The sequence below is a fragment of the Staurois parvus genome, unplaced genomic scaffold (genome assembly GCF_062004578.1).
Source record: "Staurois parvus isolate SC_StPar_1 unplaced genomic scaffold, SC_StPar_1.0 ptg000255l, whole genome shotgun sequence".
NCBI lineage: Eukaryota > Metazoa > Chordata > Amphibia > Anura > Ranidae > Staurois > Staurois parvus.
In genome coordinates this window covers 1,705,264-1,731,302 of record NW_028318051.1, presented here as the reverse complement: position 1 = coordinate 1,731,302, position 26,039 = coordinate 1,705,264, and the positions used below count along the sequence as shown (strand labels likewise).

At 43.5% G+C, this 26,039-nt stretch overlaps 1 protein-coding gene across 1 annotated transcript; it reads right to left on the bottom strand.

The window, feature by feature from the left end:
- Positions 1–486: 486 nt before the first annotated feature.
- Positions 487–24,134, bottom strand: EDEM2 (ER degradation enhancing alpha-mannosidase like protein 2). Its single transcript, XM_089681001.1, has 11 exons — positions 23,974–24,134; positions 21,193–21,303; positions 18,219–18,258; positions 14,689–14,794; positions 11,955–12,080; positions 9,526–9,737; positions 9,270–9,411; positions 7,214–7,338; positions 5,598–5,742; positions 5,400–5,521; positions 487–1,071 (listed from the first exon to the last, which is right to left on the bottom strand). Exons 1-11 carry the CDS (start codon positions 24,078–24,080, stop codon positions 613–615), a joined length of 1,695 nt encoding a protein of 564 aa, XP_089537127.1. The 5' UTR covers positions 24,081–24,134; the 3' UTR covers positions 487–612.
- Between the last annotated feature and the right edge of the window lie 1,905 nt (positions 24,135–26,039).

Here is a 26,039-nt window from a genome sequence, read left to right as displayed (position 1 = left end):
GAGAAAAAAAAAAAAAATTCCAGTATATATGCTGCCATAACTTTCACATATATTGTGATTTTATTTTTTTCTAGCAAAGACATACCAGAATATCCATAGCAGAATACATTTTGGCCTAAGTTTATGACGAAAATTTGATTTAAATTTTTTTACTTTAATAGCAAAAAGTCAAAAATAATTTTTTTCCCTCATAATTGTCAGTATTTTTTTGTTTATAGCATAAAGAAAAAAAAAAAAAAAAACTGCACAGGCAATCAATTATCACCGAAAGAAAGCTCCATTTGTGAGGGGAAAAAAAACAGCCCATTTGGGTGCAGTATTGCATGACCGCGCAACTGTCAGTTAAAGTAATGCAGCGTCATATCACAAAAAATGGCCTGGTCAGGAAGGGGGGGTAAATCCTCTGGAGGGCAAGTGGTTAAAGCTACAGGCGGCCAAGAAACTAGTATTTTCAGACACTGCAGTGTAAATATTTATCAGTACTGGTTTCCTTCAAGATTTTATTGTAAAAAAATAAATCCCAACTGAGAAAAGAAAAAATAATCTTTTATGTACACAGGGAAGATGGCAAGAATAGTAAAACCATTAACACTTTTTTGTATCTATCCAGAATTAATCTAGAAATACTTGTCCTAAGACTGAGAGTTTGGAGGTGAACGGTTGGCTGGGGCAGCGGAGGAGTGATCTGCGTCTGGTTTTCGTTGTGTTTTGTGAGCTGGTAGAATAAAAGCCCTTATAATTCTGATCCTTGGAGGCTTTTCTGATAGTTTCTGTCCTCTTCTTCCCAGAGAAGAATTCCTTCACCAGGTCTTCCATCTCCCACTTTTCTGCATTGTCCCTCTTACAGCAGTGCAGTGCTGCTGGATCTATGGGGTGAGCTTCAGTATTAAACACATAGCCTCCGGCCCCCACCACACATTCCCCATAGGGAGTCACAACCAAGTCAAAGTCAGAGCCATCGTTGTGAATAAAGTTATCGGGATCAAACAGAAGGTAGAGGTATTTCACAGTCTCTGCTAGGAAGAAAGACTCCATGCGGTTGTCCAGCTTGTGATCTCGGACATCTTTAACCTACAAGAAAAATACATTACAAACTCTTTAAAAGTAGATCTGTAGGCAAAATAAAAACAAAATGGCATATTGGCAGTCTGTCACTGGCACTAACCCCCGGTTCACATATATGCAGCCATGCGAGCCACGTTCTGCACAGGCACGAGAGCCCATTCATTTGAATGGACTACTGTGCCACACAGGGAAGAAGTCCCTGCACGTCTTTGGAAAACACAATCCACACGGGAACCTCGGCTTCCAGTACGTTTGCGTTTTCCAGTGCAGGCGGTGTGCCATTAGAACTAATGACACCCGCTCATGGGTCCGCATTTCTCTGTGCGGGTGGTGCGTCTTCACAGATTTTCGTGCGGATCTGCAGCGGCACCACCCGCAAGAATGTGAACTTAGGGTAAAGGCTTAGTCCACCTTGTGACTATGGGGGAGATTTACTAAAACTGGAGAGTACACAATTTGGTGCCACTCTGCATAGAAACCAATCAGCTTTTATTGTCAAAGCTTGATTGAGCAAACTGAAGCTAGAAGCGGATTGGCTACCATGGACAGCTGCACCAGATTCTGAGTGCCCCAGTCTTAGTAAATCAACCCCAATGTTTATTTATTTCAGGTACTTATATAGCTTCGTATATTTTTGCAACACACACACACACACGCACGCACGCACGCACGCGTGTTTGGGCACCCCAGCTAAAAATTTGTATTGTGCATAAAGAAGCCAAGGAGAGATGGAAAAATCTCCAAAAAGGCATCAAATTACAGATTAGACATTCTAATAATATGTCAACAAAAGTTAGATTTTATTTCCATCATTTACACTTTCAAAATAACAGAAAACAAAAAAATGGCGTCTGCAAAAGTTTGGGCACCCTGCAGAATTTATGGCATGCACTGCCCCCTTTGCAAAGCTGAGACCTGCCAGTGTCATGGATTGTTCTCAATCATCGTCTGGGAAGACCAGGTGATGTCAATCTCAAAGGTTTTAAATGCCCAGACTCATCTGACCTTGCCCCAGCAATCAGCACCATGGGTTCTTCTAAGCAGTTGTCTAGAAAACTGAAACTGAAAATAGTTGACGCTCACAAAGCTGGAGAAGGCTATAAGAAGATAGCAAAGTGTTTTCAGATGTCAATATCCTCTGTTCGGAATGTAATTAGAAATGGCAGTCATCAGGAACAGTGGAAGTTAAAGCAAGATCTGGAAGACCAAGAAAAATATCAGACAGAACAGCTCGCAGGATTGTGAGAAAAACAATTCAAAACCCACGTTTGACTGCACGATCCCTCCAGAAAGATCTGGCAGACACTGGAGCTGTGGTACACTATTCCACTATAAAGAGATACTTGTACAAATATGGTCTTCATGGAAGAGTCATCAGAAGAAAACCTCTTCTACGTCCTCACCACAAAAATCATCATTTGAACTTTCCAAAATGCATCAGGCTTGTCTATATGTTCATTTGCAAACAAGTTCTGTGGACCGATGAGGTTAAAATTGAACTTTTTGGCCGGAATGAGCAAAGGTACGTTTGGAGAAGAAGGGGCACAGAATTTAATGAAAAGAACCTCTGTCCAACTGTTAAGCATGGGGTTGGATCAATCATGCTTTGGGGTTGTGTTGCAGCCAGTGGCACAGGGAACATCTCACGAGTAGAAGGAAAAATGGATTCAATAAAATTTCAGCAAATTTTGGATGGTAACTTGATGCCGTCTGTGAAAAAGCTGAAGTTAAAGAGAGGATGGCTTCTACAAATGGATAATGATCCTAAACACACCTCGAAATCCATGGGGGATTACATCAAGAGGCGTAAACTGAAGGTTTTGCCATGGCCTTCACAATCTCCTGACCTCAACATAATTGAAAATCTATGGATAGACCTTAAAAGAGCAGCGCGTGACAGACAGCCCAGAAATCTCAAAGAACTGAAAGACTTTTGTAAGGAAGAATGGGCAAAGATACCTCAAACAAGAATTGAAAGACTCTTGGCTGGCTACAAAAAGCGTTTACAAGCTGTGATACTTGCCAAAGGGGGCAGTACAAGATATTAACTCTGCAGGGTGCCGTAACTTTTGCAGACGCCATTTTTTTGTTTTCTGTTATTTTGAAACTGTAAATGATGGAAATAAAATCTAACTTTTGTTGACATATTATAAGAATGTCTAACCTGTAATTTGATGTCTTTTGGAGATTTTTCCATCTTTCCTTGGCTTCTTTATGCACATTAATACAAATTTTTAGCTGGGGTGCCCAAACTTTCGATCCCCACTATATATATATATAGTGTGTATGTAAAGCACTGCGTAAATTGACGGTGCTATACAAGTACCTGTGATAAAAATAAAGTGAACAGAAATTTGCTTTTCACATGATTGGATAGGTAAAGTGAATATTAGTGAGTGAAGGGTCACAACTCTGTTAACAAGTAAGTCCCACATTGTCAGGTATGTTGCTTAGGACCTGCCTGCCAGAACTGACATTCTTATTTCTGGACGACTAGCAAGCAAGCGATGCCCTTCATCATCATAATATCCTATATTGGCGGCATTATATATACACAATATATATATAATTTTGTCATAAATTAGGCCAAAATGTATTCTGCTATATGTCTTTGCTAAAAAAAAAAAAAAAAAATCAAAATGCATGTAAATTGGTTTACATAAAAGTTATAACATTTACAAATGGGGGTATATATACTGGAATTAAAAAAAAAAAAAAAATTATACTAGTAAAAGACAGCATAGCAGGACTGCAGCAGGCATTCTGACACTGGGGGGGGAGGGACTGACTAAGGGCTCGTTCACACTAGGCTGTTTTGCCAACGCTTGCCAAACGCCCCTATAGCGTTTGGCAAGCGTTGGTCCGGTGTTTGCGGAGCGTTTTTAACGCTCGGCAAACGCTCCGCAAACGCCGCATGTGCGGTTTAGCGGCGGTTGCTAGGCGTTTGCCGAGCGTTAATAACGCCCCACAAACGCCTATAATGCATTTGAGTGGTGTTACCGCTCCGCAAATGCCCCGCAACCGCGTCGCAACCCGCGTCGCAACCGCACCGCAAACGCCGGCCGGGCGTTTGCGGAGCGACACCATAGACGAGAATAGGAGGCTTCAAAGCCTCCTGACTCGACCAGAGGCGTCCGTTTTGCCGCGACGCGACGCAAACGCTCCTGTTAGAACAGCACCATGTGCTGTAATGTGCAGAGTTGGCAGAGGCGTTTGGGAAGCGGTAAAAACGCTTCCCAAACGCCTCTCTGCCGCCTGCACACAAGGCTAGTGTGAACGTAGCCTAATTGATCAGTCACTGTACAGCCCGCCTCCCTTTTTTTTTCTCTATGAATGGAGGAGAGAGATACATGGTATCGCTCTCTCTCTCTCCTTTCATAGAGGGAAAAAAACTGTTAAAAAAAAAAAGAAAATGCCATGATCAAAGTTTTGATCTAGTTCAGGGCCGGGGTTAGTGTTTGGGTCAAGGTCAGGGTCAAAAAGGTCAAGGTCAAAAGATCAGGATTTTTTTTTTTTTTTTTTAAATTGGTATCAGTGTGTTTTAGGTAAAAACAACAAAAAACAAAATGCACTATTGTTTCTGGGCTGTACTGTGGGTACAAATAACACACATATATGGTATTGCTGTGATCGTCAAGAGCTTAAAAATGTATTTTGTGTTGTTCTTTGTTGATTGTTATGTTCGTAACAAACGCAGCTGAATTTTAAAAAAATGATTTTTTTTTTTACTATTTTGGCAGAGTTTTCCTTTGATAATAATAAATAGTAATAATAATAAAAAAAAATATCAGGAGATAGCCATTACCATTTACCACCAAATGAAATCCTAATTTGTCCTGAAATAAACGCGGTATAATCCACCTGGATGCACAAAGTAGTTGTGATGATATGAACGGTTTTAATAACCCATCAAAGTTGCAAAATTGTGCTTAGGCATTAAGATTTGTTTTACCCTTAGGCGTTAGGGGTTGAACTCTGTTCAATCAATCTTGTAATTCATACAACTCTGCCAGACTGTATGTCCACTGCAACAATGACTGAAAATGTGTTCACTGGACTTTCCCTTTAACAAGGATCTGACAATTTAGGAATGAAAAACTCTTTGTTCATTTATAGGGATTACGATCTCCAGAAATGAACATGAAAATGCAGAGCAGAAGGGGTCAGGGATTGGATGGGGGGGGAGGGATGAAATGATAAATGTTTTGATAAGCTAAAGGTTTTTAAGGAGTATGTTTGTAAAAATTAATAAATATTTAAAATTTAAAAAAAAAAAAAAACAAAAAAAAAAAAAAAACTCTTCTACAGAGACGTCTCTCTGCAGGAGAACTTACTGAAGCATATCCACAGTCAACTTTGCTGATCTTCTCAATAGATTCTACAGCATCCCTGCCCATCTCTAGTAGTACAGGGTCCTTTGTAGCTCTGTACAGATACATTGCGCTCTCGATCAGCTCTGCAAGATACAAACAAGTACTCTAGGTCAGCATCACACCTTTCTGTATTGACTTTACAACAATGCCGAGGAATACCTGGCCGCAGAGGGTAGCCTTCCCTTTTGTCCACAGTAAATCCTTGAGGAATGTTGTAGAATTCAGGTAATCCACCAAACTGCTTCCATACTGTGTAATAGTTGTGGAATGTCTTCATGGCATTTCCAATATCTCCTATCAGACTCTGGAGAGCAAAATGAACACACGGTTTAATTTAAATGATCCCCTTCTGTATATAGATGATGGCAGTGTAATTATTATTATTTTTATTTAAGCCTTGCCTGGCAGTACAGGGTCGCTGGTTCGAATCTCAACCACGGCACCACCTGCATGGAGTTTGCATGTTCTCCCTGTGCCTGTGGGGTTTCCTCCGGGTACTCCGGTTTCCTCCCACACTCTAAAGACATGCTGGTAGGTGAACTGGCCCCTGTCTAAATTGGCCCTAGTATGTATGAATGTAAGTTAGGGACCTTAGATTGTACACCCCTTGAGGGTTAGGGACTGATGTGAATGTACAATATATATGTAAAGCGCTGTGTAAAGTGACGGCAGTATACAAGTACCTGAAATAAACCCCTTGCCCTCCAGGAGGATTTACCCCACCCTTTCCTGACCAGGCCATTTTTTGCAATACAGCTCTGCATTACCTTAACTGACAATTGCACGGTCATGCAATGCTGCACATAAATTAAATTTATGTCCTCCCCCCCCACACACAAATAGAGCTTTCTTTCGGTGGCATTTGATCACCTCAGCGTTTCTTATTTTTTTGCACTATAAACAAAAAAAAGACTGACAATTTTGAAAAAAAAAAATTATATATATATATATATATATATATATATATATATATATATATATATATAAATTTTCACTTTTTGCTATAAAACATATCCAGTAAATTTTTAAAAATCAAATTGTCATAAATTTTGCCAAAATGTATTCTGCTACATGTCTTTGCTAAAATAAAAAAATAAAAAATCCCAATACGTGTAAATTAATTGGTTTACGTGAAAGTTATAGAATCTACAAATGAAGGTATATATACTGGGATTTTTGTTTTTTTTTATACTAGTAGTGGTGGCGATCAACAACTTATAGCGGGACTACAGCAGGCATTCTGACACTGGGTGAGAACGGACTAACTGACATCCCAGTGACACCAATACAGTGATCAGTGCGAATAAAAAAAAGCACTGACACTGTACTAATGACACTGGGCAGGAAGGGGTTAACATCTGGGCTGATCAAAGGGTTAACTGTGTGCCGTTACAGATATATTTGTATGATTATTAAAAGTCAGCAGCTACAGCTTTTGTAGCTGCAGAGTTTTAATAAAACACAAAAACAGCTGGAACTCTGCTTTAGATGAGCCTATATTTCTCTAGCACTTTTCTCTATGGGGACTCAAAGTGCTTTATCTGCTATTTGGGTAGAAAATGAGGCAGCAATCTTGGGGTGCTCAGTAAGATGTCACATTAGGGCCAGTTTTAGACAGGAGCCAATTAACCTACCAGCATGTCTTGAGGAAACCCATACAAACCCCATGCAGACAGTGTCTTGACCAGGATTCAAACCGAGAACCCCCTGTGCCCCAAAAGGCAGAAGTGCTAATCCCTGAACCACTGTGCTCTATTATGGGGTAGATGTATTACCTGTAATCCTGGCCAAAACGCCTCCAGGGACTGAAATATTGGCATGGACACTGTGCCCTTGTACATCTGTACCCACACATACCAGTCATCATACTTGGTGTAGTTCTGGATAGCCGTATTGTATTCTAAATCAGATGCAAACACATTTTAAAAAAATTGTATAAAAAAACGGCAAAAAAAAAAAAAAAAAAAAAAAACACAGCTTATTACAAATATCTGAGGCATAGGAATTACTTTTAAACTGTCCACAAGTGCCTTAAATGAGGCTTCCCAAGGGTTTGCCTTCTAGGTGTGGGGTGCTACCATTTGCCATTCACAGCAATAGCCAAATCTGATAGACATCGGCAGCACAGGAAGCCGACCAAAGCCCATATAGATTGGAGACAATAGAAATCATGCAAGACATGGCCATACTTTATACAATGTTCTTATTCAATTTCCTTAAAGTGTTACTAAACCCAAAACAGTACAATCAGTATAACAAGCATGCTTTACTGCATATACAGACTCATTGTGGAACCTAAGGGGTTAATCCTCTGCACTGTGTAAAAGCGCTCTTTGATCCGGTCTTCTCTGATCGTCCCCTTGTTCCAGCTTCCCCCTCTAATCTCCTATAAGTCATATTGTGTTGAGTCACTCTGCACATGCCCAGTTTGGTGTGTATTGCCAAAGAGGTTTTTTTATTTTTTTTTTTCTTGGAAGGGTGCATGCGATTAGCACAGGGCCAATCAGTGCTGTCCAGACAGAGGTTCTGCATCCTCCTAAAGCAGAAAGAAAACTCCTTCTACAAGCTTTAACCAGTGCTCGGCTGGACACTGATAGAAGTCACAAGACTGCTATATACTGCTGATGAGAAAGGTATTTAGCAGTTTATAGTTAGTACAATAATTGTATTTCTGTGTACTGTGGGGGACCAGATATAGTGAGTGCGGGGTCCGGGGAGAGCCGATATAGTGAGTGCGGGGTCCGGGGAGAGCCGATATAGTGAGTGCGGGGTCCGGGGAGAGCCGATATAGTGAGTGCGGGGTCCGGGGAGAGCCGATATAGTGAGTGCGGGGTCCGGGGAGAGCCGATATAGTGAGTGCGGGGTCCGGGGAGAGCCGATATAGTGAGTGCGGGGTCCGGGGAGAGCCGATATAGTGAGTGCGGGGTCCGGGGAGAGCCGATATAGTGAGTGCGGGGTCCGGGGAGAGCCGATATAGTGAGTGCGGGGTCCGGGGAGAGCCGATATAGTGAGTGCGGGGTCCGGGGAGAGCCGATATAGTGAGTGCGGGGTCCGGGGAGAGCCGATATAGTGAGTGCGGGGTCCGGGGAGAGCCGATATAGTGAGTGCGGGGTCCGGGGAGAGCCGATATAGTGAATGCAGAGACACGGGTTTAGCAACACTTTAGGGCATTGTCACACTCATCTGCAGCAAAAATGCATACGCGTTTTTGCTGCAATGTTACTGTGTGTGTGTTTCACAGAACATGGGATTTCAAAAACTGCATCTAAAACACTACACAGGTGCGTTTTTGCCATGTTTTTAATGCATTTCAATGGGGTGGTGTGTTTTTTAACTGTCCAAATATGCCCCAAAAATGCGGCAAGCAGGATATTTTTACACCACAATGGAAGCGCAACGGACCAGCCATACAGGGGAAACTTTTTTTCTTTAGCTTTTTTTTTTCTTCTTCATGCAACTGCTCAATGTGAAAGCAGGCGTAGATTTACCTTCAGCTTTGTACTGCAAGGGCCTACCTGATGGCATACAAATTGAAATTGTTTAGGTTTGACCTCACATTATATTAGGTTTTGGTAAATCTAAAAGTAACATTGTACAAGAAAATTGTAGAATGTATGCCCAGCCTTACAGATTGAACATTTTCAGTATGAATGGTCTTGCAGGAAAGAGAAGCTTGGTACAGAGGACAAGGAAAATTTCAGGTCCCGCTCCCATTGGAATCCATGGGCTACAGGAGAGAGAAGGGACCCTTTTTTCTACTACGGTTTGGAAACATCAAATCGTTTCTCCTTCACTAATCCAGACCAGATCTCCCTACAGATTAGTATTTACCCAGGAACATGGACATCATTTCTTCATCTTGCAGAAGGATGGCTCCTTTAACCAGGTATTCAAAATACGAATCCACACCTGCTCCTATCCCAGCATCCTGGGCCACCCATTTTGAGGTCACGACGTCTATATGGTTCCCTACCTGTGAAGGGAATATTATATCAGAGCTGAGAAGCATAGATTGTGACGAATAACTAAAGATAAAACGTTTATATTACAGGAAGATGAGCGGATCAGACTGCGGACATTCCCTTACCAGTCCTATCTCAGAGCGACTTTCCCACAATCCTTTTAGAGCTCGCCTGGCCACCCTTTCAAACACCGGATCTCCGGTTAGGCGGCTCAACGTGGCAAACTCAATGATGTAGGTTCCAATACCCGCCGTACAGGTCACAGGAGTCTCTGTGGGGTTCACACCATTTAGGAGGTTCACCGTGCCATAAGGCATTCCAGTTAGTGTGTCAAAAGCTGAAAAACAATTACAAACAGTTGGATTTTATTTTTGATCTACACATATAAAACAGTAATGAATAAAAAGGAAACCTTAGGCTCAACTCACTACAAAGGATCTGCCTTATTCATGTAGACCAGGGGTGGGCAACTGTGGCCCTCCAGCTGTTGTAGAACTACAAGTCCCATGAGGCATTGCAAAACTGACAGTTACAAGCATGACTCCCAAAGGCAGAGGCATGATGGGACTTGTAGTTCAACAGCTTGAGGGCCACAGTTGCCCACCCGATGTAGACTGTCATTTTCAGGTTTCATTGAAAATCGCAGTCACATGAACGTGAAGTGAGTGCAATGGCCATTATATTTATTTTAGGTACTTATATAGTGCAGTAAATTTACGCAGCGCTTTACATATACAGTGGGGATCGAAAGTTTGGGCACCCCAGCTAAAAATTTGTATTAATGTGCATAAAGAAGGAAAGATGGAAAAATCTCCAAAAGGCATCAAATTACAGATTAGACATTCTTATAATATGTCCACAAAAGTTAGATTTTATTTCCATCATTTACACTTTCAAAATAACAGAAAACAAAAAAAATCACATCAGTCACTAACCCTCAAGGGGCGTACAATCTAAGGTCCCTAACTCACATTCATACATACACATACTAGGGACAATTTAGACCTAATCTAATTAACCTACCAGCATGCCTTTGGAATGTGGGAGGAAACTGGAGTACCTGGAGGAAACCCACGCAGCCACAGGGAGAACATGCAAACTCCAGGCAGGTGGTGCCGTGGTTGGGATCTGAACCAACAACTCTAGTACTGTAATGGCAACTTTGGGAATTCCAGGAAACCTCCGAACACAAACTTTTTATTTACCAGCTGGTTGACCTAGCCAGCAGGGGCAGACTGACAACTCATGGGGCCCCCCGGGCAATAGGGGATCATGGGGCCCCTGTGTCCTCGCCCACACTCAAACCACACCCAAAAAAGCCTATGAAAAAGGTACCAGGGGCATCTCATGGGGCCCCTTACTGACCCCGGGCACTTAGGCAGTGCCCGAGTGCCCAAATGGTCAGTCTGCCCTTGCTAGCCAGACTCATGTCTGCGAAGTGCCTTGAAAAGCATCTTACATGGTGTATTATTATACAGGATTTATATATTATTATTATACAGGATTTATATATTATTATTATACAGGATTTATATATTATTATACAGGATTTATTTAGCGCCAACAGTTTGCTCAGCGCTTTATAATATAACGCGAGACAATACAGCAACAATACAAGAGGGTTAGGAGGGCCCTGATCCTGGAAACTTACAATCTAAGATATATCAACAATTATCTCACAATGCATATATTTCCGCTTTACTTTTTGTACCTTTAAAATACATTCTGACCAGTTCAGGATATAGCCTTTGCGGTTTCACATTTAGATAAAAGATCACCAACTAACAGTTGGGATGTCAGCTGCTAGACTGGAATACATTGTTCCACAGGAATTGAGGGGGAGGAAGTGAGCAGATGACCTGATTCTGCAAACGGATGCTTATAGAAATGTCAAATCTTAAAAAAGAAAAATGGGAACTCTGCAATATTTGGGCGCTGCCACAGTACTGCCAGGTGGAAGTGCTAACTATTTAGCCACTGTGCTCATCATAGAAAGTAATACTTGTTTTATAGCATTAAGGGTGTATTTATAGATAAACTTGCAGAGCCATTCCTCCTGTGCAACTGCATGTACATTTGTTCTGTATGAATGGAGGCAAAATTGAATGTTACTAGTCTATTTTCTCTCACGGTCGATTGTTATTCATTGAATAAAAATAGCAATTTGAGAAAATACCGCATTATGGCCGATAGATGGAGATGTTCATAGTAAATAAGTATGTAAAGTTCACCTTTTGAAAAAAAGTAATAAATACACACATTATACAGACACGGTCCACTCTTGTCACCATCACCAACCCGCTCTGAGAAATGCCCTCAAGCCATCAAAAGGTATTAGTTTTCAAAATGAAAATTGTTTAATACTTAGTGTGCACAACAAATTTAAAGCAGAACCCCAGTTAAAAATAGGTGGCTATGGGAACATGTTACATGTTCCACCCTAAAAATCGGGTGGAACATGTAACATATTCCCATAGGTGAATTTATCCTTTAATGCCATTAAGTAGGATTTACAACTACTCCAACCAAAACTGTGAACTGAAATTCTGCTGACCTGGCAAAAGTTTCCGGGCTGCATCTTCTGCCATACGTAACAATGGACCGCTACATGGCCAGCCAGTCTCAAGCTCAAGGCCGGCTCTCTTGGAGAGGAGGTGAGCGGACAGAAGACCCCCCACCACTGCAAAAAAAAAAAAAATATTAGTTACCGTAAAATTATCTGACCAACAAAAAAAATGCAATATAATAAACTATATATAATAAACTATATGAATGTATTTCCATTGAGCCTAATCCCTTCCCTCCCAGTCCCCTTTTTATGCCTGGGGGACAAAAGGACCGCTTGTTCACATGTCCAATGTGAATGGCTGTCATAGTGGTCACATGATCAAGAACATGTCCTGATGACTCCCGATCAGTACTACAGAACTTGGCGGTCCATGGACACATATGTTAAAGCTAACCCTCTGTCACTGCAAATATATGGTATGTGTGCAGCAAGAGCTTAATAATTGTTCATTAAAAATTATACTGTGTTGCATTGTTCCAATTGGTAACTTGTAGCAGATCCTCCAAACTCCTCTGTTACAGTTGCAAGAAAAAGTATGTGAACCCCTTGGGATTACGTGGAGTTTTGCATGAATTGGGCATAAAATGTGCTCTGAACGTCATCCAAGTCACAACAATAGAAGAACACAGTCTGCTGAACATAATACTACACAAACATTAGATGTTGCCATGGTTTAATTGCACATAACATGTAAACATTCACAGTGCAGATTGAGAGACTCAAACAGTTGATCAGTTTTCAGAATGTGACAGTGGGCATGGGGAGAAAAAAAACCCCACCCGCTGTCACACTGGGGAAGGGACGCTGAGGGAGAGGGGGGAACTAGAACATGCAGCATGTTCTAAAAGGTGAACTTATCCTTGAAAGCCCAAATTAAGTCTTACACTTTTTTTTTAATCTCTTTGCAGACCCTATTAAAAAAAAAAAACAAAAAAAAAAAAACCCCAAAAACAAAAAAACAGGACAGGACCCTAAAAAGACTGTGCTGCTTCCTATGCTCACACTGCAGTTGTCTGTGTCTGGCAGAGCTGAGTTACAGCTACCCCACCCCCCCCCCCCCCCCGCATAAGTGTTCTCACAAAGATTTGCATCGCAGAGGAACATGTTCTACTTAGCTGTTCTATGTAATGGTTTTGCACACAGCAGCCCCGATCCTCCTCATCTCAGGTCCCCCACCGGCACTCCTGGCTCCTCTCCCCGCTGAATGCCCCAACAGCAAGCTGCTTGCTATGGGGGTACTCGTGCATGCTTGCTCCCGACCCGACTGTGTGTCTGAGGAAGAGGAGGTGTCCTCGAAACGCGTTAGCCAGTTGGTCATCCAGGGTTCCATCGCATGGACTCAGATGTTGTTTGGATCATACATCCTGTTCAGTTTGACATGCCTGTGGTATTATGTCCATTGTATGATACCTATTTTTGTTTCTTTAATAAATTATTTTAAACGATAATGCATTAGGTCGGTGCGCCCTTTTTCTGTTTCTCCATTTGTATCTATAAGACACACAGAGCACGGCTTGGCCCCACCCCCGGCTCTCTTCTTACAAAAGCAGGAGCTACTGGCTGTCCCCAGCCAATGAGGAAGCAGAGACCTGGGAAAGCTTCTGCTCCCATGCACATGACTGGATCGGGATCAGGCTCAGGTGAGTGTGGGAGAGGGGGTGGGCTGCTGAGGGGGGAGCTGCACACTGAAGGTTTTCTTTTTAACCTACATGCATAGAATGTATGAAAAGTAAAAACCTTCAGGCTTTAGAACAACTTTAAGCTGGCCATACACTGGCCTAATTTCAATCAGTGTGTGGGCTCCTCCACTTAACAGAACTCAATTGCTTGATTCATTTCTGCATGTTGGACAATTTTCCGTCAGTCGGTGACTCCAGTGTCCTGGAGAACAGTGTATGGCCAGCTTAATTCTGGTGCCTACAGACCTCTTGCACAATGGCTGTAACCGGAAAGTAGAGGTAGACGATCCAATTGGTTGTTCGTGTAATGTCTGTATGACTATATATCTATTTCTGTGACCCCAGTTGGCCTTGGAAGAATAAAAAAAAAAAATAAAATCCAAAAGCATACTGTACCTCTGTACCTGCAAAAATCAACCAATTTATCAGCACATATGCTGAGCAGAAAGAGGACCTTGTTATTCGGCCATGTAGAATGTCGGGAAGTATGTTGAGACCCAGCTACAGCTCAGTGTACCGTGGCTGGGTACCAACCTATGTTACAGAGACCAGTGGGAAGGGTGGTCGGGAAGGTGGGGTGGCTATTGATTTTTCAGAAAACAAAAAGGGTCAGTTCATCCAAAACTGATGTCAGGCTTTGGCTGATATAGAAGTAGACCACTGTGCAGTTACATCTCAGGAAGTCTGAGATCTTTGTATTTGTCCTGCTCAGTCTGCAGACCTGCTGTGCCCATTATGAGGGGCTCCCACAACCTTTGATGGATTTTCGAATTGATTTTAGATTATGGAGAATACAACAGGAGGAGGAGCTGGAAAACAAAAAGGTTGGGGGGAGGGGGAACACCCCAAATTCTGTTAGGAAAATAATCAATAATTATTGCAGGGAGATCTCTTATTGGAGCACTCAAGACATGCAAGAAGGCCGACTCATCTTACCAGGCTTCGCCTTATTAGAAAACATCACATTTGGTTGGACTGACCCTTTAAAAGACACTTATACTTTAAATGAAGGACAAAAATGATGAAACTCCAAAGACAACCTCGGATGTTGGTCTCAAACACAGAAGCATTGACGTCAATGTCGAAGTCCACGGTGTCCTGGAGAACATTCACCACTCGCTGGAATTCTGAGATATTGCCAATAATCTGTCAATTCCAAAGCAAATTAGCGATCATTATAAAAGGAGCACTAAACTTGCATTAAAACGGGTTAAATAGGCGGGTGAAAGAACACTGCTTGTTGTAATATTCTTTTTACATGTATAGGTCTAATCAGATGAAACAGCAACTCAGAGCATGGACTAGAAAATGCCTGATATAATGCAGCAATCACCACCATCATATGGCCAGTTTGGAATTTACAGATTTCTGGCTTTTGTCCTGGGAAATGTATGGGGTTTCTTGATCTTTTAACTTTGTAAAAAAAAAAAAAAAAAAAAAATCAGAGCTGTCAGAACTGACATTGTTATGTAGACCTAAACTGGACTGGGGCAGAAAGATAAAGAGCAGTAGCAGGGGTTAAAGACAGTGCTTGCTTTCCCTGGGAAAATTGCTGCTCCAGGTCAATCACAAACAAAAGCCAAGGTCTTTGCCTGTTCTGCATTGGATATTATTATACTACAGGATTTATATATATTATTATTATACAGGATTTATATAGCGCCAACAGTTTGCTCACGCTTTACAATATAACGGGAGACAATACAGCAACAATACAGTTCAATACAAGAGGGTTAGGAGGGCCTGATCCTGGGAGCTTACAATCTAGGAGGGAGGGGATATAACGTAATAAGCAGATCTTGATGTGATAATTGACTACTGAAGGTGACATTTGTCAATCAAGCTTTGTGTTTAGTCAGGGAACACCTGTTATAACTAACTTTATAGTGTTGGATAGACTTGGCACTAGCTAAAATCCCCGACAACTGTTTTTACACTTAAATAAGACTATGGTTCCCTTTCTCAAGGCGACAGCTCCCTACGGACACTATGGTTCCCCTTCTCAGGGCGACAGCTCCCTATGAACACTATGGTTCCCCTTCTCAAGGCGACAGCTCCCTATGGACACTATGGTTCCCCTTCTCAAGGCGACAGCTCACTATGGACACTATGGTTCCCCTTCTCAAGGCGACAGCTCACTATGGACACTATGGTTCCCCTTCACAAGGCGACAGCTCACTATGGACACTATGGTTCCCCTTCACAAGGCGACAGCTCACAATGGACACTACAGTTCCCCTTTTCAAGGTGCCAGATCTCTGTGACCCTTGAGAAAGAAGACCACAGTGTTTCCAAGACATCGGTGGCTTTTAGGTTTTCTTTAGCTCAGGTTATGCGGTCATTATAACCAAGACCTCAGTAAAGATGCAAAGTCCAACTCGGGGTTTGTTGTCTTTTTTTTTTTCTATTTTAGCATTAAAAACCTGACAGGGGTTCTATTCCTCTCCTACTGCATTCAAAACCAAAAAAAAAAAATAATAAAATAAATTCCCTTAGATTTACTTCAACCTTGCATGAAGTACCTGGAGTTTTTTTCAACTCACCTATGGGTTTTGATCCGTGGCTACCTATGAGTAATGCTTTATATATAAAAAAAAAAAAAAAAAAAAAAAAACTTACAGTGGGGATCGAAAGTTTGGGCACCCCAGCTAAAAATTTGTATTAATGTGCATAAAGAAGCCAAGGAAAGATGGAAAAATCTCCAAAAGGCATCAAATTACAGATTAGCCATTCTTCTAATATGTCAACAAAAGATAGATTTTATTTCCATCATTTACACTTTCAAAATAACAGAAAACAAAAAAATTGCGTCTGCAAACGTTTGGGCACCCTGCAGAGTTAATATCTTGTACTGCCCCCTTTGGCAAGTATCACAGCTTGTAAATGCTTTTTGTAGTCAGCCAAGAGTCTTTCAATTCTTGTTTGAGGTATCTTTGCCCATTCTTCCTTACAAAAGTCTTCCAGTTCTTTGAGATTTCTGGGCTGTCTGTCACACACTGCTCTTTTAAGGTCTATCCATAGATTTTCAATTATGTTGAGGTCAGGAGATTGTGAAGGCCATGGCAAAACCTTCAGTTTACGCCTCTTGATGTAATCCCCCGTGGATTTCGAGGTGTGTTTAGGATCATTATCCATTTGTAGAAGCCATCCTCTCTTTAACTTCAGATTTTTCACAGATGGCATCAAGTTACCATCCAAAATTTGCTGAAATTTTATTGAATCATTTTTCCTTCTACTCGTGAGATGTTCCCTGTGCCAATGGCTGCAACACAACCCCAAAGCATGATTGATCCAACCCCATGCTTAACAGTTGGACAGAGGTTCTTTTCATTAAATTCTGTGCCCCTTCTCCAAACGTACCTTTGCTCATTCCGGCCAAAAGGTTAAATTTTAACCTCATCGGTCCACAGAACTTGTTTCCATAATGCATCAGGCTTGTCTTTATGTTCATTTGCAAAGTTCAAACGATGATTTTTGTGGTGAGGACGTAGAAGAGGTTTTCTTCTGATGACTCTTCCATGAAGACCATATTTGTACAAGTATCTCTTTATAGTGGAATAGTGTACCACAACTCCAGTGTCTGCCAGATCTTTCTGGAGGGATCGTGCAGTCAAACGTGGGTTTTGAATTGTTTTTCTCACAATCCTGCGAGCTGTTCTCTCTGATATTTTTCTTGGTCTTCCAGATCTTGCTTTAACTTCCACTGTTCCTGATGACTGCCATTTCTTAATTACATTCCGAACAGAGGATATTGACATCTGAAAACGCTTTGCTATCTTCTTATAGCCTTCTCCAGCTTTGTGAGCGTCAACTATTTTCAGTTTCAGTTTTCTAGACAACTGCTTAGAAGAACCCATGGTGCTGATTGTTGGGGCAAGGTAAGATGAGTCTGGGCATTTAAAACCTTTGAGATTGACATCACCTGGTCTTCCCAGACGATGATTGAGAACAATCCATGACACTGGCAGGTCTCAGCTTGGCAAAGGGGGCAGTGCATGCTATAAATTCTGCAGGGTGCCCAAACTTTTGCAGACGCCATTTTTTTGTTTTCTGTTATTTTGAAAGTGTAAATGATGGAAATAAAATCTAACTTTTGTTGACATATTCTAAGAATGTCTAATCTGTAATTTGATGCCTTTTGGAGATTTTTCCATCTTTCCTTGGCTTCTTTATGCACATTAATACAAATTTTTAGCTGGGGTGCCCAAACTTTCGATCCCCACTGTAGCTCTGCCACCCCTACAGATGAAAACAGTTTTTTTTTTAAATACAAAAAAACTGGTACAATAACACTAGGTCTTGATCATATGAGTTATTCTGAGGGAAAAATTTGGTGTAAGATTACCTGAACTTTACAGAGGTCCAGCCTTAATGTGAAAACATGATGACTTCTAGCATAAGTAGCTGTTGAAATCATTCATTGCAATCAGGTAACTCTTTTCCCCCTATTTCCTATATAGAATTCATATTTCTACAGTGTTTTTAATTCCATAGAGGACATGTGAATTTTGCATGGGCAATAATAAAAGTATGGTCTATGATGGGGCCCCTGGTCAGATAAAATACTCACCAGCAGTGTGTCCAGTGCATCAATTAAAGTCAAAGAAAAGCTGCAATAAAACAGATTACAATGAATGTCAATGGCATGCAAAGTACATCCAAAAGGCAAGACAGTTAAAAGAGGCCCTATATCCATCACTATGGGATCAAAAAGGCTTGACATCCCATAATAACTGTTAAAATGAACATTTTAGGTGACATTAACCCCTTTTTTTTTTTTTACCAAAATAACAAACATGGTATACTTACCTGCTCTGTACAATGGCATTGCACAGAGCAGCCCAGATCCTCTTCTTCTGAGGTCCCCTGCCAGCACTCCAGGCTCCTCCTCTTCAGCAGGTGCCACCAAGGGAAGACACTTTCCATTGGTGCACCTGTGTGGGTTCGCTCCTGAGCTGTACTGTCTGCGTCCATTAACATGGACACTATGGTTCCCCTTCTCAAGGGGCAGGTCCCTATGGACACTATGGTTCCCCTTCTCAAGGGGCAGGTCCCTATGGGCACTATGGTTCCCCTTCTCAAGGGGCAGGTCCCTATGGGCACTATAGGGACCTGTCACCGTGAGAAGGGAAACCATAGTGTCCATGGTGGGCTGTCGCCTTGAGAAGGGGAACCATAGTGTCCATGGTGAGCTGTCGCCTTGAGAAGGGAAACCATAGTGTCCATGGTGAGCTGTCGCCTTGAGAAGGGAAACCATAGTGTCCATGGTGAGCTGTCGCCTTGAGAAGGGAAACCATAGTGTCCATGGTGAGCTGTCGCCTTGAGAAGGGAAACCATAGTGTCCATGGTGAGCTGTCGCCTTGAGAAGGGAAACCATAGTGTCCATGGTGAGCTGTCGCCTTGAGAAGGGAAACCATAGTGTCCATGGTGAGCTGTCGCCTTGAGAAGGGAAACCATAGTGTCCATGGTGAGCTGTCGCCTTGAGAAGGGAAACCATAGTGTCCATGGTGAGCTGTCGCCTTGAGAAGGGGAACCATAGTGTCCATGGTGAGCTGTCGCCTTGAGAAGGGGAACCATAGTGTCCATGGTGAGCTGTCGCCTTGAGAAGGGGAACCATAGTGTCCATAAGGGACCTATCACAGTGAGAAGGGGAACCATAGTGTCCATAGGGACCTGTCACCTTGAGAAGATGGCAGGTCCCTATGGACACTATGGTTCCCCCCTTCTCAAGATGGCAGGTCCCCAAGGACACTATGGTTCCCCTTTTCAAGGTGCCAGATCTCTGTGACCCTTGAGAAAGCAGATCATAGTGTCTCAGACATCGGTGGCTTTTCTCTTTTCTTTAGCTCAGGCTATGCTGTCATTATAACCAAGACCTCTGTAAAGGTCCCCTGCCAGCGCTCGAGGCTCCTCCTCTTCGGCAGGTGCCGCCATGGACAGTCACTTTCCATTGGTGTACCCATGCGGGCTCGCTCCTGAGCCTTGTCTGCGTCCATTCACAGAGAGGGTGGTTTAGCCCCTTTGTGGTGCCATTAAAGTTATAATAATTATACAGGATTTATATAGAGCCAACAGTTTGCTCAGCACTTTACAATATAACGGGAGACAATACAGCAACAATACAGTTCAATACAAGAGGGAAAGGAGGGCCCTGCTCCTGGGAGCTTACAATCTAAAAGGGAGGGGCTGGTGGTACAAAAGGTAATAACGCTTGGGGATGAACTGATAGGAGAAATTGAAGATTCGGTTATCAGCTGAAGGCAGAATAGGCTTCCCTGAAGAGAGTAGGTGATAGTCGGATAGATTGGGGTAGAGAGTTCCAGAGGATTGGGGAGGCTCTGGTGAAGTCCTGGAGATGAGCATGGAAGAAGGAAACAAGGGAGCTAGAGAGCAGGTCACACGAGGATCGGAAAGGACGGTTTGGGTGATATTTGGAGACAAGATTGGTGATGTAATTTGGGGCAGAGTTATAAATGGCTTTATATGTTATTATTAATGTTTTGAATTGTATTGCTTGGGTAATGGGAAGCCAGTGGAGGGATGGAGGATACGGAGAGGAGGCCAGTGGAGGGATTGGCAGAGAGGGATGGAGGACACTGAGTGGAGGCCAGTGGAGGGATTGGCAGAGAGGGATGGAGGACACTGAGTGGAGACCAGTGGAGGGATTGGCAGAGAGGGATGGAGGACACTGAGTGGAGGCCAGTGGAGGGATTGGCAGAGAGGGGTGGAGGACACTGAGTGGAGGCCAGTGGAGGGATTGGAAGAGAGGGATGGAGGATACTGAGTGGAGGCCAGTGGAGGGATTGGCAGAGAGGGGTGGAGGACACTGAGTGGAGGCCAGTGGAGGGATTGGAAGAGAGGGGTGGAGGACACTGAATGGAGGCCAGTGGAGGGATTAGCAGAGAGGGATGGAGGACATTGAGTGGAGGCCAGTGGAGGGATTGGCAGAGAGGGATGGAGGATACTGAGTGGAGGCCAGTGGAGGGATTGGCACAGAGATTAAGGTAGATACAGAACAATTAGTAAGGCGGAAGAGTCTGGCAGCCTTCATGATAGACTGAAGAGGGGATAGCCTCTTTAGTGATACTAAACACACACTGTTTCTGTATGAGGATGATGGCACTAGAATAATGATAATAAAAAAAAAAAAAATCATCCAAGTACCTGTTCCCTAATTGATATAGAGCGGTTACATGACCCAAATCTTTCCCAGCCTGTCTGCAGGGAAACAGAGGCAGGAGGAGCTTCTAGCCCTCTGCTGCTTGTCACGTTTATATTAAAAAAAAAAAAAAAAAAAAAAAAAAAAAAAAGGCCTTCAGGATACCGAGCAAAAATAAATAAGTAACATCAATAAACTAAATAGCCATATGGACTGCGCATAAATCAACAAAGTAAGACAAAATGAGTTTATTGTTTATGCTGAATTTTGCACTATTTATGGCCGGTCCATATGGTTATTTCTTAGTTTGGGTGAATAAGTCCACAATTTAGGACTGCTGCAAATGATTGGAATGATTTGGTACATCCACAATGCATTAGCTCACCTGCCCCAGGTGTCTTGGCCATCACAGGTTAGCGGTCTCAGCTCATCGTATGGAAATGCGTTGTCCAGGTAATTGTTGTAAGCGTGATAGAACATGGACTTCACCCGATCCCTGGAAACAAATGTTCAATCTTAAAGTGATTCTAAAAGTTCATTTTTTTTTTTTTTTGGAAAACAATAAACGTGTCTATACTTACCTGCTGGGTGCAGTGGTTTTGCATAGAGCAGCCTGGTTCCTCTTCTCGGGTCCCCCACAGGCTCTCCTGGCCTCTCCTGCCTGTCAGGTGCCCCCATAGCAAGCAGCTTGCTATGGGGGCACCCGCTGCTTTGTGTGTCCGTTCACACACAGCCGTGGTTTGGCCCAGCCCCCTCTCTCCTCATTGGCTGACTGGTTATGATTGACAGCAGCGGGAGCCATTGGCTGTCTCAGCCAATGAGGAGGCAAAGACCAAGGACAGCCAAGGCTGTGGTACACCTTGATGGATCACGATGGGGTTCAGGTAAGTATTGAGGGGGCTGCTGCACACAGGTCTTTTACCTTCATGCATGAAGGAAAAAACCTTGAGCCTTTACAAGTTGGCACTGCTGTATCCTGGCTGTATGTCCTGCGGTCAGCTTGTACAAGAAACTGTGATGTAGATATATCTCAACGATGGCGGCTACGAGAAATACTCGGTCAGTATTCCCTTGGTTAGTGGGTGCATGGGTCTCCCTCACCTGATTAAGTGTCCGGCACATCGTAGCGGTCTGCCCTGCTCTACAAATGGGGTCAGTCCTGGACTCTCCGGCTCAGATTCAGCGTCCCGTCTGGTCTCCTAATGTCAGATTGGCCTGCTGGGCAGCGTGGCAGACTGGGTAGTCAGTAGGCTCCTTTCTCTCCAACCTTGGCTCCGTGGATTAGTTCAGCCGTCAGCACACCTCCTTCTCCTTCAGTCTCTCCCCACACTCTCCCGGGCTTTGATGTTTATATGGCCCCACCCACACGCCACCTCTCTTGGGACATGTAGTCCCTGACTGCTCTGCTCACCAGCATACAAGTTCCAGGGGGCTGTTCTGTCCATGTGAGTGACCCTGAATGGCAGGCCACCGCCACCTAATGACGATTTTAATGTACTGCAAGTAATATTTCAATGGGTTACATATACACTATATTGCCAAAAGTATTGGTCGGCCGGCCTTTCCACAAACAGGACCTTTAATGGCCCCCCAGTCTTAGTCCGTAGGGTTCAATATTGAGTTGGCCCCGCCCTTTGCAGCTATAACAGCTTCAACTCTTCTGGGAAGGCCATCCACAAGGTTTAGGAGAGTGTCTATGGGAAGGTTGGACCATTCTTCCAGAAGCACATTTGTCAGGTCAGGCACTGATGTCGGGGGAGGAGGCCTGGCTCACAGTCTCCGCTCTAATTCATCCCAGAGGTGTTCTATGGGGTTGAGGTCAGGACTCTGTGCAGGACAGTCAAGTTCCTCCACCCCAAACTCACTCATCCATGTCTTTATGGACCTTGCTTTGTGCACTGGTGCGCAGTCATGTTGGAACAGGAAGGGGCCATCACCAAACTCTTCCCACAAAGTTGGGAGCATGAAATTGTCCAAAATGTCTTGGTATGCTGACACCTTAAGAGTTTCCTTCACTGGAACTAGGGGGCCAAGCCCAACCCCTGAAAACCAACCCACACCATAATTCCCCCTCCACCAAACTACACTTGGCACAATGCAGTCAGGCAAGTACTGTTCTCTTGGTAACCACCAAACCCAGATACGTCCATCGGATTGCCAGAGAAGCGCGATTGGTCACTCCAGAGAACACATCTCCCCTGCTCTAGAGTCCAGTAGCGGCATGCTTTACACCACGGCATCCGACGCTTTGCATTGCACTTGGTGCTGTAAGGATTGGATGCAGCTGCTCGGCCATGGAAACCCATTCCATGGAGCTCTCTACACACTGTTGTTGGGCTCATCTGAAGGCCACACCAAGTTTGGAGGTCTTTAGCTATTGGCTCTGCAGACAGTTGGCGACTTCTGCGCACTGTGCGCTTCAGCATGCGCTGACCCCGCCCTGTCATGTGACGTGGCCTACCACTTGGTGGCTGAGTTGCTGTTGTTCCCAGTTGCTTCCACTTTGTTATAATCCCACTAACAGTTGAGCGTGGAATATTTAGTAGCCAGGAAATGTCACGGATGGACTTATTGCACAGGTGACAACCTATCACGGGACCACGCTTGGAGTCACTGAGCTCCTGAGAGCGACCCATTCTTTCACCAATGTTTGTAGAAGCAGTCTGCATGCCTAGGGGATGATTTTATACATCTGCGGCCATGGAGGGGATTGGAACACCTGAATCACATGATATAGAGGGTGGGGCCAATACTTTTGACAATATAGTGTATATATACATATAGTCTTTTTTCATTGATCGACTCTTGGCATGGTGTGTGTATTTAATTTTATATATATATATATATACACACACACATACATACACACACACACATACATACATACACATCATGCCAAGAGTAGATCAATGAAAAAAAGACAGATATATATATAAATACATAAAAGAACAATGTTGCTGCCGTGTCCTTGTTAGGAGGAAGTCCTGTGCGGAGAGCAGGAAGTGGGTAGAAATCTCCCCAACACATCAATGAAATGTTATTAGAGGATAAAATACAAATTCGTAATTAAAAAAATAGAAGAAGCACCTCGTCTACAACAACGAGTGTCTGCCCCCCGCAGCCGGAGGACGCCCCGTGTACAGACGCCCGGTGTCCCGGCACATACCTGTAGTGAGCCATGTCGTGCTCTGTGATCTCTCCGTGCCTGACATTGTGAGCCGGGAAGACGGCGCCGAGCAGCCCCAGGCACACTATATAGCACCCGGCCACCATCACACCCCCCACCCCTCAGCTCCGGCACCTCCACATCCCCGCTGACAGCTGCAACACGCCCACTTCCTACTCTGAGGACAGGCGCCGCCCTGCGATTGGCTGCTGCGGCAGGCTGCTTTGCTCCCGTAACCCGATTGGATAGGAGTGATGACACATCCCTCCGGCAACGGCTGTCAAGTCTCCATGTTTGTTTCTGGCAAATTTTTTTTATTATGTTTAAATAACCCCTTGCCTACCGGGCACTTATACCTCCTTCCTGTCCAGGCCAATTTTCAGCTTTCAGCGCTGTCGCACTTTGAATGACAATTGCGCGGTCATGCAACACTGTACCCATATGACATTTTTAGCATTTTTTTCACACAAATAGAGCTTTCTTTAGGTGGTATTTAATCGCAGCTGGGGGTTTATTTTTTTCGCACAATAAAAAAAGCAAAACGTTTGAAAATAAAAAAAGTTTTTCTTTGTTTCTGTTATGAAATTTTGCAGATAATTTTCCTCCTTCACTGATGTGCACTGATAGGCAGCATTGATGGGCACTGATAGGCAGCACTGATGAGGTGGCACTGATAGGCAGCATCGATGAGGTGGCATTGATAAGCAGCACTAATGTGCAGATAGGCAGCACTGATGAGGTGGCACTGATGGGCACAGATAGGAACCACTGATAGGCAGCACTGATGAGGCTGCACTGATAGCACTAATAGGCAGCACTGATGAGGTGGCACAGATAGGCAGCACTGACGAGGTGGCACTGATGGGCACAGATAGGCAGCACAGATAGGCAGCACTGATGAGCTGACACAGATAGGTGGCACTGATGGGTGGCATTGACTGATGGTACTACTGGACACTGATGGGTGGCACTGCTGGGCACAGGAGGGTAGGACTGATGGGTACAGGTGGGTGGCACTGATGGGCACTAATCATCAGGGCACTGATCATCCGAGTTGATCCATCCTCTGACAATTGCTGGTTATCGGCAGTAGTTTCCTCACGCTGTGACAGTGTAAGGAAAGTACAGTCGATAACCAGCAACTGTATTTACTCAGTGATCTGCTATGTCATTGGACACAGCAGATCACATGGTAAAAGACCACTGTGATTGGCCATTTACCGTCTCACGCGATCAGCTGTGTACGTAGGAACAGCGATCACTGGCAGTGCCGGGTGAGGGCCTTCCAGAACTGGACAACCATGCTGTAGCCAGCTTTCAGTTATAGCACGGTAGGGAATTGGTTAAAAAGCTGCAACCATGGAAGGGAGATATCATTCAAAAAAAAAACCAATGTATTGTTTACCATTTTAGATTGTTTTTGCAAAAAATGCAGCATTTTCTTGTCCAGACTTTTCATTTACATAATGACATCTCTGCTCTATAATAAACACACACTGTAAGGCTGGCCATACACTATACAATTTTCTGTCCAATTTCCTTTAGATCTACCTTCAACTATGTTGTGCAAGGGCCTTTCCAACTGGATACAATTGAAAGTGTTGTTTAGGTTTGACCTCCTATTATGTGTTTTTTTGTCAAACTAATGTAAAATTCTCAAGAAAATTGTATGGCCAGCCTAAAGCTGGATGGAATGCCAAAATAATTTTCTTTCGAAAAATATTTCTAAGCATTTTTGTTCAACCTCATTGATTAGAAATTAGTTTGTTTTTCAAAAAATTTCCAGCACACCCAATCACTCAAATTTGACGGTCGCTCGGAAATCGTCTGTGGCCCACTAATGATGCCCAGTTTGAAAAAAATTCTTAGAAAAAATGGTTGACAGCGGACTCAATACAGGAGATGACCAGAGACTGCGGACATACTACAGGAGATGACCAGAGACTGCGGACACGGTACAGGAGACGACCAGGGACTGCGGACACGGTACAGGAGACGACCAGGGACTGCGGACATACTACAGGAGACGACCAGAGACTATGGACACGGTACAGGAGATGACCAGA

What these genes read in the sequence shown, in the direction of transcription:
- EDEM2 (XM_089681001.1), bottom strand. Translation starts at nt 24,080, where the DNA reads ATGGTGGCCGGGTGCTATATAGTGTGCCTGGGGCTGCTCGGCGCCGTC. An exon ending in AGCCCGGAAACTTTTGCCAG is followed by an intron (nt 9,738 to 11,954) that starts GTCAGCAGAATT and finishes ATTGTTTTTCAG; the next exon opens with CTTTTGACACACTAACTGGA. An exon ending in CGTTTTGGCCAGGATTACAG is followed by an intron (nt 5,743 to 7,213) that starts GTAATACATCTA and finishes TTTGCTCTCCAG; the next exon opens with AGTCTGATAGGAGATATTGG.